General features: G+C 57.5%; 1 protein-coding gene across 1 annotated transcript; it reads right to left on the reverse strand.

The window, feature by feature from the left end:
* Positions 1 to 9,367: 9,367 nt before the first annotated feature.
* Positions 9,368 to 15,948, reverse strand: C4H16orf54 (chromosome 4 C16orf54 homolog). Its single transcript, XM_005313466.3, is given in 5 exon segments — positions 9,368 to 11,838; positions 12,950 to 15,040; positions 15,042 to 15,071; positions 15,073 to 15,367; positions 15,617 to 15,948. Coding segments are annotated over 3 exon segments (492 nt in total). The 5' UTR covers positions 15,355 to 15,367; positions 15,617 to 15,948; the 3' UTR covers positions 9,368 to 11,838; positions 12,950 to 14,860.
* Positions 15,949 to 18,192: the final 2,244 nt, after the last annotated feature.

Raw genomic sequence — 18,192 nt, forward strand, 5'->3', positions numbered from 1 at the left:
CCGGTGTGCTGGGACAAGGGAAATAAAATCCCAAACAGTATGTCTAGTAAAGGAAAATGCGTCTCCAACTCTTTTTTGTCTGTGGAGCAGACAGAAGGTGCCTTTCGGCCTGTGATGGTTGAGAGTAATTTAGTTGTCTCAGAGTTGGTTCTGGATTCAACTAAAGCCCAGGAAAGGAATGGTCCTAAGTTTGCATCTGCTGGGGAGAATGGCCCCGTAACTAGGTTGCATCCAGTTAGTGGCTTAGCAAAATCCCAGAGACCAAACAATTCTGGTGCTTGTATTTTGCCTGTTGCTCATGTGTGGTTGGAGAGGGGTGTAACAACTCTGTCTGATCAGGGTGATACCCTAGCCAGGGCACAAGGAGAGCAGAAAGGTAATTTGGTTGTGTTACCTACCGACAGTTTAACAACTTGTAGCAAAAAGGAAAAAATTCCTAAGCTTGTGTGTGGCAAAGAGAAGGAAAGTATTTCTAACCTTTTATCTAGGAAGTCTATGGGTTCGCCTGAAAGGGGATTGTGTAGAGATCTGCCTAATGGGCCAAAGGTGATCCTGAATGCAAGTAAAACCCAGACAGAGTCTGTTGTTGCTCAGGAAAGTGTGCCTTTAGAGCAAGCCCTAGGTGAAGAGGGTAAGGGCAGAATTTCTGTGAGGGGTGAATTGCTGCTTAGAAAAGCTCCTGGAGAAAGGAATCCTCATGGTACTCGGTGCAAGCAGTTCCCTGCAATTGAAGGGTGTGAGAGTGATTTAATCAAGGAAGTTTCAGTTCCTAGCAGCCAAAAATTGTCTGTTGTGAAGGGATCCACTAACTTTCCTTGTAAAAGATCCAGTGTGGGTAGCTTTGAGAAGGTCTCAGAGGAAGTAAAAGTTGTTAAGGAATTGAGGCATCCCTATAACCAAGTGGCTGTGTGGGGCCAACTTGTTGGGGAGACAATGGTGTTGGAACAGGAATGTCTCCTTTCTGATTCTTTAAATGAGCAGTTTGTGCTTCAGGGTTTAAGGACAGATTTGGTTACTGATGTGTCAGAGCAGAGCAGTTTTATGGCTAAATGCTTGAGGATGCGGGGGAGAGGAAGCAAACTCTCACCCGCAGACTCTTTGGATTTGTGTGGTATCTCTTTAAGACAGAGTCCAGCCTTGGAGATGATAGCAGTTACGAATATGAAAACTGGTGGACTGGCTCTGGTCTGGGGTAGTGCAAATTACTTGCCTGGCTGGGAAAGGAAGGACTTGCTAATAGCTGTTAGCAAAGAGGGCCCACCCCATCAGCCAGTGAATTCTGTTAAGCAAGAAAAATCAGGGTTTGATCCTGCAGGACAAGGAGGAAAGAGAAAACTGAAATTTGCAAAGGGAAGCCGCAGGTTAACCCTAAAATGCCCAAACTCCAATGGTATTAAGCCAAAGGTGTGGCATGACAAACATGACTGTAGATGGACACTTGCAATGAACTTGTTGTTATTGCTAGATTTTGTAATTAATGTGTTGCTATTGCCACAAATTGTAAAAATATACAATGTGCCTAATCTTTTGGAGAATTCCTTGAACATGTTAAAAGGAATACATGAAAACACACGTTATGTTAAAAGGCCTTGTTACACTGGGGTTTCACAGGCAATGCATATAAACAATATGGGAACTTTTCACAGGGGAAAGGACAGTCCAGACCTAATGTGCTGTATGAAAAGGAAGACTGAGGCACACTACCATATTGCTTTCATGGCTAAATGCCAAGATTCCTGGACTATGAAGAACATTAATATCTGCATTTATTCGATGTTAATTGGGTTCCAAACATTGGCCCGAGCTTGTATGGATAAAGTAGCAGTTTTCTTTAGCTCTTGGCAAGATCACATGGCACATACAGGAACCATGCTGCCAGAGCAGATCCAATCCACTATTGTTCTAACTAAGTGTTACCTTGAGTTTGTAAAGAGGTTCAATCATGTGGTTGAACATGATTTGGATAAACCATTTCTGTTATACACTGGTATGGCTTCTAACCCAATACTAGCTGTAGTGAGACAGAACCCAGAATGGGGAGCTCTTGGGATGCAGTCAGTGATGTTTGTGTCATCCCTTCCTGCATCAATTTTGCGTTGGGGGTGTGACGTTATTGACATAAACTGGGACCATATAGATCATTGTTGCAACCAAAGTCCTGTAGTGGCACCCAAATCTTGTATAAAGGGGGTCAAATGGGGTGTCTAGGACAAGGTTATGGTTTACTGGTTATGATTATGCTGTCTATATGTGTGTATCAGTTTTGTAGTCGAAGTTATGAATATTGGCTCTATACTGTCTGTATGGCAAACTTATGCTATGCTTCTGGGTGACATCCCAGACAAGCTGAGATTAGCTCTGCCTAGCCTGCTTGATGGCCCATTAAGGACCATCAGCTATACAATGGACCCATTGAGAAAAGGCAGATACGCCTTGTACCTCAGCAAAGTATGCAGGGACTGGCCCATGTGACTCCAGACTCCATGTTGCTGTAATTTAAGAACAAAGAGGTGTTCTTACACCTGGAAAAGACTATATAAGGCTGATGCCTGATCTCCATCTTGTCTTCAATCCTGCTTCTTACCTCTGGAGGAACTTTGCTACAAGCTGAAGCTTTGAACAAAGGACTGAGGACCCATCCCAGCGGGGGATGTATTCCAGAGACTTGATTTGAACCTGCAGTTTATTCCATCGCTGCTGCAAGCCTGAACCAAGAACTTTGCCATTACTGTATGTAATTGATTCCATTTAACCAATTCCAACTCTCATCTCTATCTTTTTCCTTTTATGAATAAACCTTTAGATTTTAGATTCTAAAGGATTGGCAACAGCGTGATTTGTGAGTACGATCTGATTTGTATATTGACCTGGGTCTGGGGCTTGGTCCTTTGGGATCAGGAGAACCTTTTTCTTTTACTGGGGTATTGGTTTTCATAACCATTTGTCCCCATAACGAGTGGTACTGGTGGTAATACTGGGAAACTGGAGTATCTAAGGAGATTGCTTGTGAGACTTGCAGTTAGCCAGTGGGGTGAGACTGAAGTCCTCTTAGTCTGGCTGGTTTGGTTTGCCGTAGAGGTGGAAAAAACCCCAGCCTTGGGCTGTAACTGCCCTATTTGAGCAATTTGTCCTGAGTTGGCACTCTCAGTTGGGTTCCGCCAGAACCGCATTGTCACACTGGGCTGGGCCTCTTAGTCTCCAGGTCACCAGTTGTTAAGGTTCCCCATCTCCAGGCCATTGTCTGGGGGTCCCGGCTGCTAGGCGAGGTCACACCTAGTCCTCTGCACCAACAAACCCTCTCCCACCACCTTGTTAAACATGCAGCACACAGGCAAACTGAGGCACGCACATGCTATTCATGTAACTCTACAAAAATCCCCACCTTCATCACAAAGGGAGAGACGTTTGCCATGCTCGCTGTCTCTTCCACCTCCAACTACAGACACCACCACCAAGCAACTGAAGCGCTGATCAAAGGGGAGAGCCCGGCTGAAGGCCAACCAGCCAGTCTGTGGTGAGAAGCATCTACGTTTGTAAGGTATCAGAGGGGTCGCCGTGTTAATCTGGATCTGTAAAAAGTAACAGAGAGTCCTGTGGCACCTTTAAGGCTAACAGATGTATTGGAGCATAAGCTTTCGTGGGTGACCCTTGCGTCTGATGAAGTGGGCATTCACCCACGAAAGCTTATGCTCCAATACATCTGTTAGTCTTAAAGGTGCCACAGGACCCTCTGTTACTTTTTACATTTGTAAGGGCATTGAAAGTGTTAAGATCAGCTTAGAATGTGTTTTGCTTTTATTTCATTTGACCAAATCTGACTTAGAATCATAGAATATCAGGGTTGGAAGGGACCTCAGGAGGTATCTAGTCCAACCCCCTGCTCAAAGCAGGACCAATCCCCAACTAAATCATCCCAGCCAGGGCTTCGTCAAGCCGGGCCTTAAAAACCTCCAAGGACGGAGATTCCACCACCTCCCTAGGGAACGCATTCCAGTGTTTCACCACCCTCCTAGTGAAATAGTGTTTCCTAATATCCAACCTAAACCTCCCCCACTGCAACTTGAGACCATTGCTCCTTATTCTGTCATCAGGTATCACTGAGAACAGTCTAGATCCATCCTCTTTGGAACCCCCTTCAGGTAGTTGAAAGCAGCTATCAAATCCCCCATCATTCTTCTCTTCTGGAGACTAAACAATCCCAGTTCCCTCAGCCTCTCCTCATAAGTCATGTGCTCCAGCCCCCTATTCATTTTTGTTACCCTCCGCTGGACTCTTTCCAATTTTTCCACATCCTTCTTGTAGTGTGGGGCCCAAAACTGGACACAGTACTGCAGATGAGGCCTCACCAATGTCGAATAGAGGGGAATGATCACGTCCCTCGATCTGCTGGCAATGCCCCTACTTATACAACCCAAAATGCCGTTAGCCTTCTTGGCAACAAGAGCACACTGTTGACTCATATCCAGCTTCTCGTCCACTGTAACCCCTAGGTCCTTTTCTGCAGACTTGTTGTGCTTTGATTTATAATCACTTAAAATCTATATTTGTAGTTAATAAATCTGTTTGTTTATTCTCCCTGAAGCAGTGCGTTTGGTTGAAGCGTGTCAGGGACTCCCCTTGGGATAACAAGCCTGGGACATATCAATTTCTTTGTTAAATTGATGAACTCATATAAGCTTGCAGCGTCCAGCGGGTATAACTGGACACTGCCAGACGGAGGTTCCTAGGGTTGTATCTGGGACTGGAGATATTGGCGAGTGTCATTCAGTTGCACAATCCAAGCATCTTACGTGCTAGAGGCTGTGTGTGAACAGCCCAGGAGTGGGGTTCTCACAGCAGAGCAGGGTAAGGCTGGCTCCCAGAGTTGAGGATTGGGGTGACCTACCAGATCACCGGTCCGGATAACACCAGGAGAACATCACACATATATATTGTTAGAGGTTGACAATGTAACCAAATGGTTCCTGTCTATGCTGCATTCTGCTAATTCAGAGATCGAAAGGAGATCTTAACATTTAAATGAATGTAAATATAGTGATATCACTGTATTGACCTCTCTTCGAAGGATACAGCAGATCACCTGCAAATGGTGGAAAACAGGCAATTGCTTATGTTAATCCATGTATCGGGGGTAGCTGTGTTAGTCTGTATCCACAAAAACAATGAGGAGACCGGTGGCATTTTAAAGACTAACAGATTTATTTGGGCATAAGCTTTCGTGGGTAAAAAACCGACTTCTTCAGAGGTCACAGAAACCTCCTTGGGACTGTCACCTGACGCGCTGAGCTTGTTTTCCCTGTCAGCTTGGGACTTCAGAACCCTGCCTTGTTGATGCACATACGCTAGCCTGCTGCAATACGGGGTCTGAACCATGCCCCCAAAGCTACAGACTTAACTGAAAACAGCTTAGAAAGTCCTTCTGTCTCCAGCACCCAGACACCCAGTTCCCAATGGGGTCTAAACCCCAAATAAATCCATTTAACTCTGTATAAAGCTTATAGAGGGTAAACTCATAAATTGTCCACACTCTATAACAGTGGTCTCCAAACTTCTTTGATCGCGCGCCCCTATCAGTAAAAATTTTTTGAGCACGCACTCCCTGCGCCGCAGCAAAAAAATCCCAAAACCTCGGACTCCCGCCCGAACTGCTGAAGTACCCCACTTTGGAGACCGCTGCTCTATAACACTGATAGAGAGATATTGACAACTGTTTGCTCTCCCAGGTATTAATCACTTACTCTGGGTTAATTAATAAACAAAAGTGATTTTATTAAGTATAAAAGTAGTCCTAAGTGGTTCCAAGTAATAACAGCCAGAACAAAGTAAGTTACCAAGCAAAATAAAACAAAACACGCAAGTCTGAGCCTAATACATTAAGAAACTGAATACAGGTAAATCTCACCCGCAGAGATGTTCCAATAAGCTTATTTCACAGACTGGACTCCTTCCTAGTCTGGACCCAATCCTTTCCCCTGGTGCAGCCCTTGTTAGTTCCAGCTTGGGTGGTAACTAGGGGATTTCTCATGACTGGCCCCCCTTTGTCCTGTTCCACCCCCTTATATAAAGCTTTGGCCCAAGGCGGGAATCCTTTGCCTCTCTGAGTCCCCACCCCTCCTTCTAAATGGAAAAGCTCCAGGTTTAAGATGGATTCCAGTCTCAGGTGACATGGTCACTTGGCCTGTGAGACCCCCAAGCCTCCATTCTTCCTGGCCTGACTCACAGGAAGGCTTGTAAGAAAACAGAGCCATTTACAACCACTTGTCCTGGTCGATGGGAGCCATCAAGATTCCAAACCGCCATTAATGGCCCCCACTTTGCATAATTACAATAGGAACTCCGAGTTGTATTTCATATTCTAGTTTCAGAGACAAGAATGATACATTCATAGAAATAGGATGATCACACTCAGTAGATGATAAGCTTTGTAATGATACCTTACAAGAGACCTTTCGCATGAAGCATATCCCAGTTACATTATAGTCACACTCATTAGCATATTTTCATAAAGTCATATGGAGCGCAATGTCACAGCAGGTGCTAGTGTTTCTCTTTGACCGGTAACCATGTGTTTCCAAACCCTTTTACTTGCCTTGAATTTCAGTCTCTAGCTCAGGGTCGGTTAAATAAACGGGAGTTCGGTTTTACCACCGACGCGTCTGCGGGCCTCGTGCCCAGGGGAGGGTTGGACGGCGGTGAGGCCAGTGCATTGGGTAGCTCTGCTAACGCCTCGCATGACGCTCTAGCGGGACAGCCCGACGACCAGCTGGCCTCGTGGCTAGCTGGTGGCCTCTCAGTTTCTGCCGGCCTTGTCATCCTGGAGGGATGTTGTGTGGGATGGGCCTTAATCCCTCTTGAGTTCTCTGATCCCTCCGGGAGGCTCTGTGCTCACAGAGGAGCAGGGTGGCCAGGAGGAGGGACCCAGCCCCACCCACTCCACCGGCTTCCGATCCTGGGCCCACGGGGTTTGTCCAGCCAGTCCTGCCCCGCTGGAGACCCCCGGTTGGGGTGTGGTCACTGGCTTGGCAGACTCCAGTCGATGTCCCATTCAGCTTTCGGCTGCCGAGAGGGGGCTCCTGGAGACCCCCCACCGAGGGCTGCTCGTCGCCCCCCAGGCAGTGGTGAGCATGGGCTGCGACACTCCGGGAGGGCATCGGCCCCAGCGAGGCTGACGGCGTTACACTGTGGTATGGCTGGGGGACATCCGGGGTCGAGAAGCTTACCCCATGGCCAGCCTGGATGGCGTAGGTAAGGGCTGGGTAATGGCTTGCTCCATCTGGGGGCCCCCCAGGACAATCCACGCTGCCTCCCGAGCCCCGGGCAGCTCAGGCTCTTCTGGGACCCTCCCTCTCCCCGAAAGAGGCGCTGGGTCCCACCGGGTGGTAGCAGGCGACTTCTCCGTGTGGGCCATGGCTGAGGCCTGGCCTGAGGTGAGCGGGGTCGGGGAGGGACACTCGTTTTTGGAAGATAGAATTAGGGAAGGAAATCAGGCTGTAAACAGGGCGTGTCAAAGGAGATCAGTGGGCTAAGAAGGCAGACAGTCTGAACCCGCTGAGATAGGAGGGAGAACACCCCGGGAAGCAGGGTGATGTTCCCCAGGTACCGTCTGGACCGACGGACAGGCTGTGTCCTCATGGTTCTCTCCTCTGGGGTGCCTCTCACCGCCACCCCTGGTCTGCCCCGCCCCTCCAGCGCATAACTCCCCCCCCCAGCTGTACTGGGCTGGGGCTGTGGCCGGCCACTCCCGGGTTACACCACAGAGCCACACCAGACCCCGTCTCGTGCTCTCTGTCCCGCAGCTGTCAGAGCCTCTGCTCTGGGAGTCTCCCACCTGCCCCTTTCCTCCCGGCCCCCTGTTAATATCTAGGCCTGTGTGTTAGCCCACAAGAGCCTTTTGGGTTTGATCTTTGACACTCTCATCTCCTTCCTAACGTGTGTGACCAAAGCCCAAAGACACGGGGCGGGACGCCTGCCCACAAGCAGGTCGGGTGGAAAGAGAGCAGAGGTGGAGCTGACGTGTTGCTGGGCAGAGTGGACGCGTCAGTACTAGGACGAGTCAACAAGACAGCCAGACAGGGAAATAACCCACTTCCTCCCCGACAACCGAGGGACGCACCCCACCCATGCACCCATTCGCTGCAGCTATACTGACCTGGACTCGAAATCCATCCCATGGGTGGCGTTCCCGAGCTCACTTATCCCGCACCCCAAGCTGGGTCTGGCCTGGCTATGTGCCAGTCAGGAGGGGTGAGGGGCATTGGAGCCGGGTAAGGGAATGCGGGGTAAATGCTCTGTGGCGTCAGAGCCGGGGAGAGGGACACGGGGTAAATGCCCCACGGCGTCGGAGCCAGGGAGGGAGATGCGGGGTAAACACTCCGCGGTGTCGGAGTTGGGGAGGGGGATGCAGGGTAAATGCCCCATGGCATCGGAGCCGGGAAGGGGGACGCAGGTAAACGCTCTGCGGCGTCAGAGCCAGGGAGGAGGATGCGGGGTAAATGCCCCACAGCATTGGAGCCAGGAAGGGGGATGCGGGATAAATGCTCAGCAGTGTTGGAGCCGGGAAGGGGGACGCAGGTAAACGCTCTGCGGTGTCAGAGCCAGGGAGGGGGATGCGGGGTAAACGCCCCACGGCGTTGGAGCCGGGAAGGGGGACGCAGGTAAACGCTCTGTGGCGTCGGAGCCGGGGAGGGGGACACGGGGTAAATGCCCCACAGCATTGGAGCCGGGAACGGGGACGCGGGGTAAATGCCCCACAGCGTTGGAGCCGGGAAGGGGGATGCGGGGTAAATGCCCCACAGCGTTGGAGCCGGGAAGGGGGATGCGGGGTAAATGCCCCACAGCGTTGGAGCCGGGAAGGGGGATGCGGGGTAAATGCTCGGCAGTGTTGGAGCCGGGAAGGGGACACTGGGGAACAGACTCTGCCGATGTGTCGAGCGATGGAGATGTTTGCTTGGGACTAACCCCACCAAACAGCCCTTCGGACTTCTGGTCCTCTGCTCTCTGTCTGTGCGAGAAGCAGCAGGGGAGGGGGTGAAGGGCCAGTCCCGGGGACCCCCAGGGCTAGTGCCCTCACGGCATCCCTTCAGAGGCGCCTGTGCTGCTCGTGTCCCGGGTGTGGCTCCCTGGCCCACTCCTGCCAAGTGACCCCAATATTACCGAGTGGGGCTGCGGTGGGTTCGCCGTCACGGCAGCTCCTCCGCCGGTGGGGGCCGTTGTCGAACCGCCCTGCCTGAGCTCCCCCTGGCATTAATTCGGGGCGTCCTCTGGCTGGAGCGGATGCTCCCCGGGGTCACCCTCTAGCCGTAGCCCAGGTGACTCTCTAATTTGGCCAGTCGCCTTTTGCTGTTACAATTCTGCACTCAGCCAGTGATGGAGCCGCAAACCTTTTTATTAAATACACAAAAATATAAAACTCTGCAGAAATGGGTGTGAGTTCCTCTCATGTAAAATGTACAGGCAAGTGTCCCAGGGCATGGGCAGAGCTGGGGGGAGTCCGGGACTGGGCTGGCAGGGGGCTGCGGGTCGGGAGTGAGGGGCACCGGCAGAGCTGGGGGGAGTCTGGGACTGGGCTGGCAGGGGCTGCGGGTCGGGAGTGAGGGGGCACCTGCAGAGCTGGCCTTCCTGTAACAGATTCAGCCGTTAATTACTCAAGTCCTGAGAGTGAGTGGAAAGGAAATTGTGACGAACCAAGAGACATGAGCATCCTGCCCCGAACCACAATCACACGCCCAGCTCTGCCGGTGCCCCTCACTCCCGACCTGCAGCCCCTGCCAGCCCAGCCCTGCCCTCCGCAGCTCTGCCGGTGCCCCTCACTCCCGACCCGCAGCCCCTGCCAGCCCAGCCCTGCCCCCCCCAGCTCTGCCGGTGCCCCTCACTCCCGACCCACAGCCCCTGCTAGCCCAGGCCTAGGCTCCCCCCATCCCCACTCTCAGCTGGATGGCCAGTTTCTACAGCCAGCTCTGGGGGGGGAGTGGGGTCTAGTGGGTTAGAGCAGGGGATGGGGTGGGAGCCAGGACTCCTGGGTTCTCTCCCTGGCTCTGGGAGGGGAGTGCGGTCTAGTGGGTTAGAGCAGGGGATGGGGTGGGAGCCAGGACTCCTGGGTTCTATGCTGTTCACACCCTAAACTGTTCTCTCCGAATTCAAACGGCCTCGAAGAGTGAATCATAAACAGGAAACTTGTGGCTGGGACCGCGGAAAATCTTGCAAAAGACAAAAGAAAGACTTGAGCAAGAAAGACAAGGAATCCCACAGAGCCTAGGTGGGCAGATGGAAACAGACCCGGCCTCCCTCAGCAGGGGATGCTGTGGGGTGGCGGGGCACTGGCTATGGGAGCTCCCAACTATTCCAGGCCCGGCCTCCCCCAGCAGGGGGCGCTGTGGGCGGGGCAGGTGATTGGGGCGGGGCTTACGCAGGGGCATGGCTTCCTGCTCCATGGCGGGGGCAGGGGGAATTCCCCATTGGCGGGGGGATCCGGAGGGGGTGAGGGGGGTCCGGGCATCAAGGGCACTGTCCCATTGGCTTCCCCTGCCCCCTGTGGCGTGGGGTCACCCCCCTGTTCCCCTGCAGCCAGCAGGGGCTCCGAAAGGGGCCCCTCGCCCTTCGCCCCGGCTACGTCCTCCATGGCCACCGAGGACACCGGAATGGCGCTTCCCGAAGAAAGTGGTCAGCGTGGGCCGCCTGGCTTCGCCTGGCCCGGCCTGCTGCCCCCCGTCCCCAGCCTGCCCCTCGCCCTTCTCCTCTGGCAGGCTCACCGGCCCTGCCCACTCGCCGGGCCCCGCCCGCCCGCTGAAGCTGGTGGAGCCGGACCGGCGCCGCTTCCGACAGTGCAGCACCATGGCGAGCAGGGCCAGCACCAGGATGGCGACAACGACCAGCACCACAATGATGCCCACGTGCAGCTGGCGGGTGGTGGAGGAGGAGGAGGAGGTGGGGGTGGGGGTGGAGGCCGGAGCCTTGGAGTTGGTCTTTTCGTTGACAGGCGGAGCGGGGGGTAGAGCAGAGGGTGAGAGTTCGGGGTGGGCTGGTTCTCCCAGTAGCCTCCGGTCCCGAGCGGTGCTGGCTGGCACGGTCCGGTTGTCCCCGCTCTGATCGATGCCCTTGGCCTTGGCGGGCTCCGTGGGGGCACTCTCGTTCTGCCCACTCCTGCCTGGCAGTGTCTGAGTCTCTGCTCCGGACCGGGGCTCCCTGGGACCCTGCCCGCTTGCCCCGTCCGTCCCTCCCGCGTCAGATTCGTGACGGGCTGTTTTCCACCCGCTGCCGTCGCCCCGACCGGGCCGGCTCCCAGGGCCAGGGCTGCCTCCGAGAGGGAAGGGCAGATGGAGACACCGAGACAACCGGCTCCTTCGTTGCCAGCGTCTGGGTGGTGCTGAGTTCCTGCTGTGCCGCGGTGGGTGGATGCCCGGCTAATTTGGCAGAGGCTCGGTGCTGTTTCCGGCTAATTTGGCAGAGGGCCCGGGCTGGTGCTGGCTAATTTGGCAGAGGGCTCGGTGCTGTTTCCGGCTAATTTGGCAGAGGGCCCGGGGCTGGTGCTGGTTAATTCGGCAGAGGGCCTGGGGCTGGTGCTGGTTAATTCGGCAGAGGGCGAGGTAGTTTCCAGACCGGTACCATTGTGCCGGTTTTCCTCACTGGTCCCTGAGCTGGCGTTCGCCTTCAATTCGAGTGTTGTTAGTGCACAGGCTGCAGCTACCAGAAAGAGCAGGAGCGTAGGCCGGATTTTCGGCTGGGGCCAGGCCCCCGATAACCGCCATGGTGTCTGGTGCTGCCTCGTCCTGTGCCGGGGCTCGACGGACGGGTACGGAGCAGAGAGGGGACCGAAGATGCGCCGGACGCAGAAACACCAGCCTGGGAGCAAAAGGAAAGTGGGTCAGTTTAAGGGTCTCTCCCAGCAGGGGGCGATGGGGAGCATCACACCAATTTCTTCGCTCCATATTTATCCCAGGCTGCGCCGGAAGCCAGATTTAGAATCAAACATCAAAGGGGGAACTGAAACTGCAGATGCAGAGAGCACCAATGGAGGAGCTGGAGGGGGCAGGGCTGGGCTAGCAGGGGCTGCGGGTCGGGAGTGAGGGGCACCGGCAGAGCTGGGGGGGCAGGGCTGGGCTGGCAGGGGCTGCGGGTCGGGAGTGAGGGGCACCGGCAGAGCTGGGGGGACAGGGCTGGGCTGGCAGGGGCTGCGGGTCAGGAGTGAGGGGCACCGGCAGAGCTGTGCTGGGTGTGTGTGGAGGAGCCCAGTGAATTTCACCCTATGGGGCAGATGCACCCAAATGACGCCCCCAATTTTCCACTCTGCCCCCGGCTCACCCAATGGCTGGGCTGCACCTGCTGAAATATCAGCACTCACCCCACACCACAGAAACCTCGGAGAGAGCCAGACAGTTCCCAGAACAGCCGGCCCCACCCAGCTGGCACCAAGCCCTGGGTCCAACCCGCAGCCCCCCAGCTCTGCCAGTGCCCCTCACTCCCGACCTGCAGCCCCTGCTAGCCCAGCCCTGGGCTCTCCCCAGCTCTGCCGGTGCCCCTCACTCCCGACTCGCAGCCCCTGCTAGCCCAGCCCTGCCCCCCAGCTCTGCCGGTGCCCCTCACTCCCGACCCACAGCCCCAATCAGCTCTGCCGGTGCCCTCACTCCCGACCCGCAGCCCCTGCCAGCCCAGCCCTGCCCCCCAGCTCTGCCGGTGCCCCTCACTCCCAACCCGCAGCCCCTGCCAGCCCAGCCCTGCCCCCCAGCTCTGCCGGTGCCCCTCACTCCCGACCCGCAGCCCCCTGCCAGCCCAGCCCTGCCCCCCCACCCAGCTCTGCCGGTGCCCCTCACTCCTGACCCACAGCCCATTGCTATGTAGCCAACTACCAGTCCCCTGCCCAACCCCCCCACCCTAATTCCTCCTCCCACAGTCCCACACGGTGAGCTCCTTCTCCAGCTGATCCCACCGCACACACCAATTGCCCCCAACGTACCTCGTGGCTGGAGAGCCGGGGCCAGCTCGTAGCTGCAGGTGGGGCTGGGGGCTGGGGTGTGTGTGGGGGGTCTGAGCCCAGGACCAGCACGTGGCAGCCCCTCTGCTGCAGGACGGGGCAGGAACGAGTGAACGAGAAAGGGTGAGAGAAGGAGAGGAAATGGTGAAAGACCTGGAAGGAAGTGGCGCCCTGCGGCAGCTGGGAGAGAAATGATTAGCTGCTCAGTTCCCTATTTGGGGGGTGGGTGGAAGGGAGGTGGCAGAAAAGGGGCCTGGGGGGGATTTGGGCCCAGAAATTCAGAGGAGGCGGCTGGGAGTGGGGGTGGGGTATTTAGGAGAGGAAATAGGGGGGCTCTGGAACAGGCTATGGGATGTGGGGCCTGTCTCCTCTAGGGGGCGCCAGCTCCCATCCGGCCCCAGGACATGGCCTGGCTGGCTTGGGGGGTAGGAAATGGGGTGGGGGCTTGTCCCCTCTAGATGGGGCTGGCTCCCATCTGGCCCCATGGCAGGAACTGGCTGGCTCGGGGGGACAGGGAATGGGGCATGGGGCCTGTCCCATCTAGGGGGCGCCGGCTCCCATCCGGCCCCACGGCAGGGACTGGCTGGCTCGGGGAGGGGCAGGGAATGGGGCAGGGGGCCTCTCCCCCCAGGGGGCCGTGTTTGCATCGAGGCACAGATCACAGACCTAGCCGTCCAGTCAAGAGCGAGAATCTTTATTGCGTGAGCTGGCCCTGGTCCGTTCATGCCACACGCCGGCCACCGAACGCTGAGCCCCCGGGGCGTGTCCTGGGCAGCCGCGGCAAACCAGACGGGGCGTGTCACGGAGTCCCCGAGCGATGCTTGGAAACGGCTCCCTACGGAGCCGGGCAGGACTCTGGGGAAGTCTCCACTCTGTGAGCAGACTGTCTCCAAGGCAAGGAGTTCACACGGCTTCACCTCATGGGTCTGATCTCGGCGCATCCAGCATATGCCCCTCCGTGCGCTTCCCACAGTGAGTCCGCCCCGGCGGGGTCCTGGGGCAGCCAGAGGGTCCTGCACCCCCACTTCGCAGTCAGACGTGACTCTCAGCCAGCCGGTAACACAGAGGTTTATTAGATGACAGGAACATGGTCTACAACACAGCTTGTAGGTACAACCAGGACCCCTCAGTCAGGTCCATCTTGGGGGGTGGGGAGCCCAGACTCCGGCCCTGGTCCTCCCTCCGTTTCCCCAGCCAGCTCCCAACTGAAACTCTCCAGCCCCTCCTCTGGCCTTTGTCTCTTTCCCTGGGCCAGGAGGTCACCTGATCTCTTTGTTCTCCAACACCTTCAGCAGGAGAGGGGCCCAGGCCATCAGTTACCAGGAGACAGGGTGTCGGCCATTCTCTGTGCAGACACCATCACACCTGCCCTCCAGGGCTCTGCAACAATCACACCCCCTTATCCCACCACCTAGAGACTTAAGAAATGCAAAGGGGAAACTGAGGCACACACACACTATTCAGCGAAAACATTAAGAACATTCCCACTTCGTCACAGGGGGTGAATGGGGGGGGGACACCAGAACCCCCCAGGGGGTGTTAACGGAGCCAGGAGCTTTGGCCACTCGTCCATAGCCCCGCGAACCGGCCGCTGGCAGAAATTCCCCGTGTCCCATAGAGCGGCCCCTCTGTGCCCGATGGCGGGCGGGGGAGGCGAGGGGGTGCAGGCCCAGCTGAGCCTCCTGGCAGGAGAGAAGTAACAGTGGAGAGCGCAAACAGAGCCCCATGCCAGGGGACAGTGTGTGTGGGGGGGTCTCAGTGGGCTTGTGGGCCCCCCCGCCCAATTTTCAAAGTGGCCCCCCAAAATCTCAGTTCTGCCCCAACATCCATGGGGTGAATCCTGCTTCTTGGGGGGGGGGGGTCGCCTCCTGATGCCCCCCTCCGCGCCGGTGCTCACGGCCCCCTCCCCCCTCCGCGCCGGAAGAAGTCGGAGATGTCCTGCAGGGTGACGTGGGGCTGGGCTCCCCAGGCCGGCGCCTCGGCGTCCCACAAGGCCGTGCTGCTGCCGGAGCTCTCTGGCACCCCCGAGTGGATGCCGCTGGAGGTGCCGCTCCCCGAGCCGCCGGCGGGCCCCCCGGTACCAGTCCTCAGCGCTGGGCGGGGGGGCGCGGGATCCACAGGTCGCCCGTCTCCGCCTGGGGGGCTCCATCCGGCTGGGCCGGGGCCGCCGGCTCGATCCACAGAGCCCCGCCCCGGCGCCACACGCTGGGCACCCCCCGGGCCCGGGCCCCCCGGAAGAGCCGCTCGCCCAGCAGAGCCGAGATTACCACGAAGAGGCCGGCCACCCCGGCCAGCGCCACCATGGGCACCAGGCAGGCGGTGCAGGGCGGGGCGGGGGGCGGCGAAGGGGGCGGGAGCTGGGGGCTGGTGGCCAGAGACGGGGGCATCGTCGGCAGTTGGCTGCGGAGAGAGAGAGAGATGGGGAGATAAATGGGGGGTTCCTGGGGGCGGGGGAGGCACCGGCTCTGACTTGGCACTGGCTGGGGGGGATGGGACACGGGGCCTGTCCCCTCTGGGGGGCGCCGGTGCTGATCCGGCCCCAGGACAGGGGACTAGGTGACTCAGGGTTGCAGGGGGTGGGATGAAGGCCTGTCCCCCTCCGGGGGGGGTGCCGGCTCCGAAGAGGGGGACGGGCCACGGGCTACTCACGTTAAGGCTGGGAGTGGAGGGTGCCCGGCATACCAGCGGCTTGTGGGGGGTGGCGAGGACCCGTGGGCTGGGCCGGGTGGTGCCCCATGGCTGGCTGGGGCCGCGTCGGGCGCCGGGCGCGGCTGGGGGGGGAAGTGGTCGATGTCGTGACGCAGCGTTTCCTGCCTGGAGCCGCCGGCGTGAACGACGTGATGGAAACAGCTTTCGGGGTGGGGAGAGGGGCTCAGCGGGGGTGCCCTGTCCTCAGAGCCTTGCGTGAACCCAGGCGTCCTGCCAGCTCCCTGTTCAGGCCCCTCCTTTCGGTCACCTTCAGCGTCTCCGTCACTTCCTGTCTCGAACCTGTGTGCAGCTTGGCTGGGAGTTCACCGCCCGCCCCGCCCCAGAGGGGCCGTGTCCCAGCGCCGGGTGAGGAGTCCCCGTGTGCCCAGCCCCCCCCCAGAGGGGCCGTGTCCCAGCACTGGGTGAGGAGTCCCCGTGTGCCCAGCCCCTATGCCCTGAGGGCATGACGAAGTGGGTTTGCCCCTTGTTATGTTGTGTGCCAGTCTGTTGTGCATGAATATGGTGTGTGCCTCAGTTTCCCTGTGTGCTGCACCAATGGTGGGTGGTGGGAATTGGGGGGTGACTTTGGCTGAGACCCTCGGGGACAGGTGAGGCTGCTCCAACGGCCTGCACGTAGGCGATGGCTGGTGCCCTTCGTCACCCGGGACCCAGGAGGGGGATGTGACCAGGGGAGCAAGGCAAGGACCGGAGGAGGGGCAATGGGGGTGTCTGGAGCCCGGCAGCTGGAACAGGGCAGGCTCCCGGTTGGGACTCGGGGGGCAGAGCCCAGGGCACCAGGCCTGGTGTCCCCCCTGATGGACGTCGCTGGAAGTCCCTGATGTCTGTGCTAACAAGCCCTGTCCTACGCTGGGTTCCCATCGGCTAATAACCCATCTGTGTCCCGGGGCGACGCTCGGAGCTGGGCAGGACTCGGGGAGTCTCCTCTCTCGGAGCAGACTGTCCCGGGGCAAGGAGCTTCCCCAGCTACCACCTTCCTGGTCTGACCCCGGAGCATCCAGCATCCCCGTCCCCCCGTGCGCTTCCCGCAGCGAGTCCACCCAGGCGGGGTCCTGCCCCCCAACTCCGCAGTCAGACGGGGACACAGAAGGTTTATTCGTCGACAGGATCACAGCATAGGGCACAGCTTGTCAGCACAGAAATCAGTGACTTTCAGCCAAGTCCATCTCGGGGTGTCCTGGGCCAGACGCCCTGGGCTCCTCCTCTCTGAGTCCCCCCACACAGACCCCCAGCCTCCAGCCACCCCATCTCCGACAGCCCCCTTTGCTCCTCCTCCTCTTTGTCTCCCTTCCTGGGCCAAAGGTGTCACCTGGTCTCATCCCCCTCCTGGGTCTCAGCTTACACAAATGCAGACAGCGGGGCTGCCTCCCCTGCCCCAGGGCCCCAGCAAAGTCACCCCCACACTTCCCACCCTTGAGGTATTGGTGCAGCATACAGGGAAACTGAGGCACGCACAGTGTTAGTATAGGACAGTAAGCCCCACATGCAACATAACAAGGTGAATAAAACCCGACTTCGTCACATCTCTCCCCCTTCTGAGACTGAACTGAGCAGGGTCACTTAGCCAGTGACCTGGGGAAGTTCAGGGCTCCCTCTCCGGGACAACGCGTCCGCTATCAGGTTGTCACGTCCCTTCACATGGACCACGTCCATGTCATAATCCTGCAGGAGCCGGCTCCATCTCAGGAGCTTGGCGTTGGCTCCTTTCATCTGGTGCAGCCAGGTCAGGGGAGAGTGGTCGGTGTGCACGGTGAAGTGACGCCCAAAGAGATATGGCTCTAGTTTCCTGAGGGCCCACACCATGGCCAGGCATTCCTTCTCAATGGCCGCGTAGTTCTGCTCCCGGGGTAGCAACTTCTTGCTCAGGTACACGCTGGGGTGTCTCTCCCCCTTTTCATCCTCCTGCATTAGCACCGCCCCCAGTCCTGTGTCTGAGGCGTCGGTGAACACCAGAAAGGGCTTGTCAAAGTCTGGGTTTGCCAGAACTGGGCCACTGACCAGAGCCTCCTTCAGCGCCCGGAGAGCCTTCTGGCACTCCTCGGTCCAGACCACCTTGTCTGGCTTCCCCTTCTTGCATAGTCCAGTGATGGGGGCGGCTATGGCACTAAAGTGGGGCACGAACCTTCGATAGTACCCTGCCATCCCAATAAAGGCTTGGACCTGCTTCTTAGTCTGGGGAACGGGCCAGTCTCTGGTCACCTCCACCTGGGCCGGCCCTGGCTTTAGGCAGCCGCTCCCCACCCGGTGGCCCAGCACTTGTTTAACCTGGGATATGTGGTCCTCCCAGGTCTGGCTAAAGACACAGATGTCATCAATATACGTCACGGCAAAACTCTCCATCCCCCTGAGTAACTGGGCCACCAGGCGCTGGGAGGTGGCAGGTGCCACCTTAGGCTGAAAGGCAGGACCAGGAACTCATATAAACCCAGAGAGGTGATAAAAGCAGATTTCAGTCGGGCAGCTGGATCCAAAGGTACTTGCCAGTTGCCCTTGGTGAGATCCATAGTCGTGAGATAACG

The sequence above is a fragment of the Chrysemys picta genome, chromosome 4 (assembly GCF_011386835.1).
Source record: "Chrysemys picta bellii isolate R12L10 chromosome 4, ASM1138683v2, whole genome shotgun sequence".
NCBI lineage: Eukaryota > Metazoa > Chordata > Testudines > Emydidae > Chrysemys > Chrysemys picta.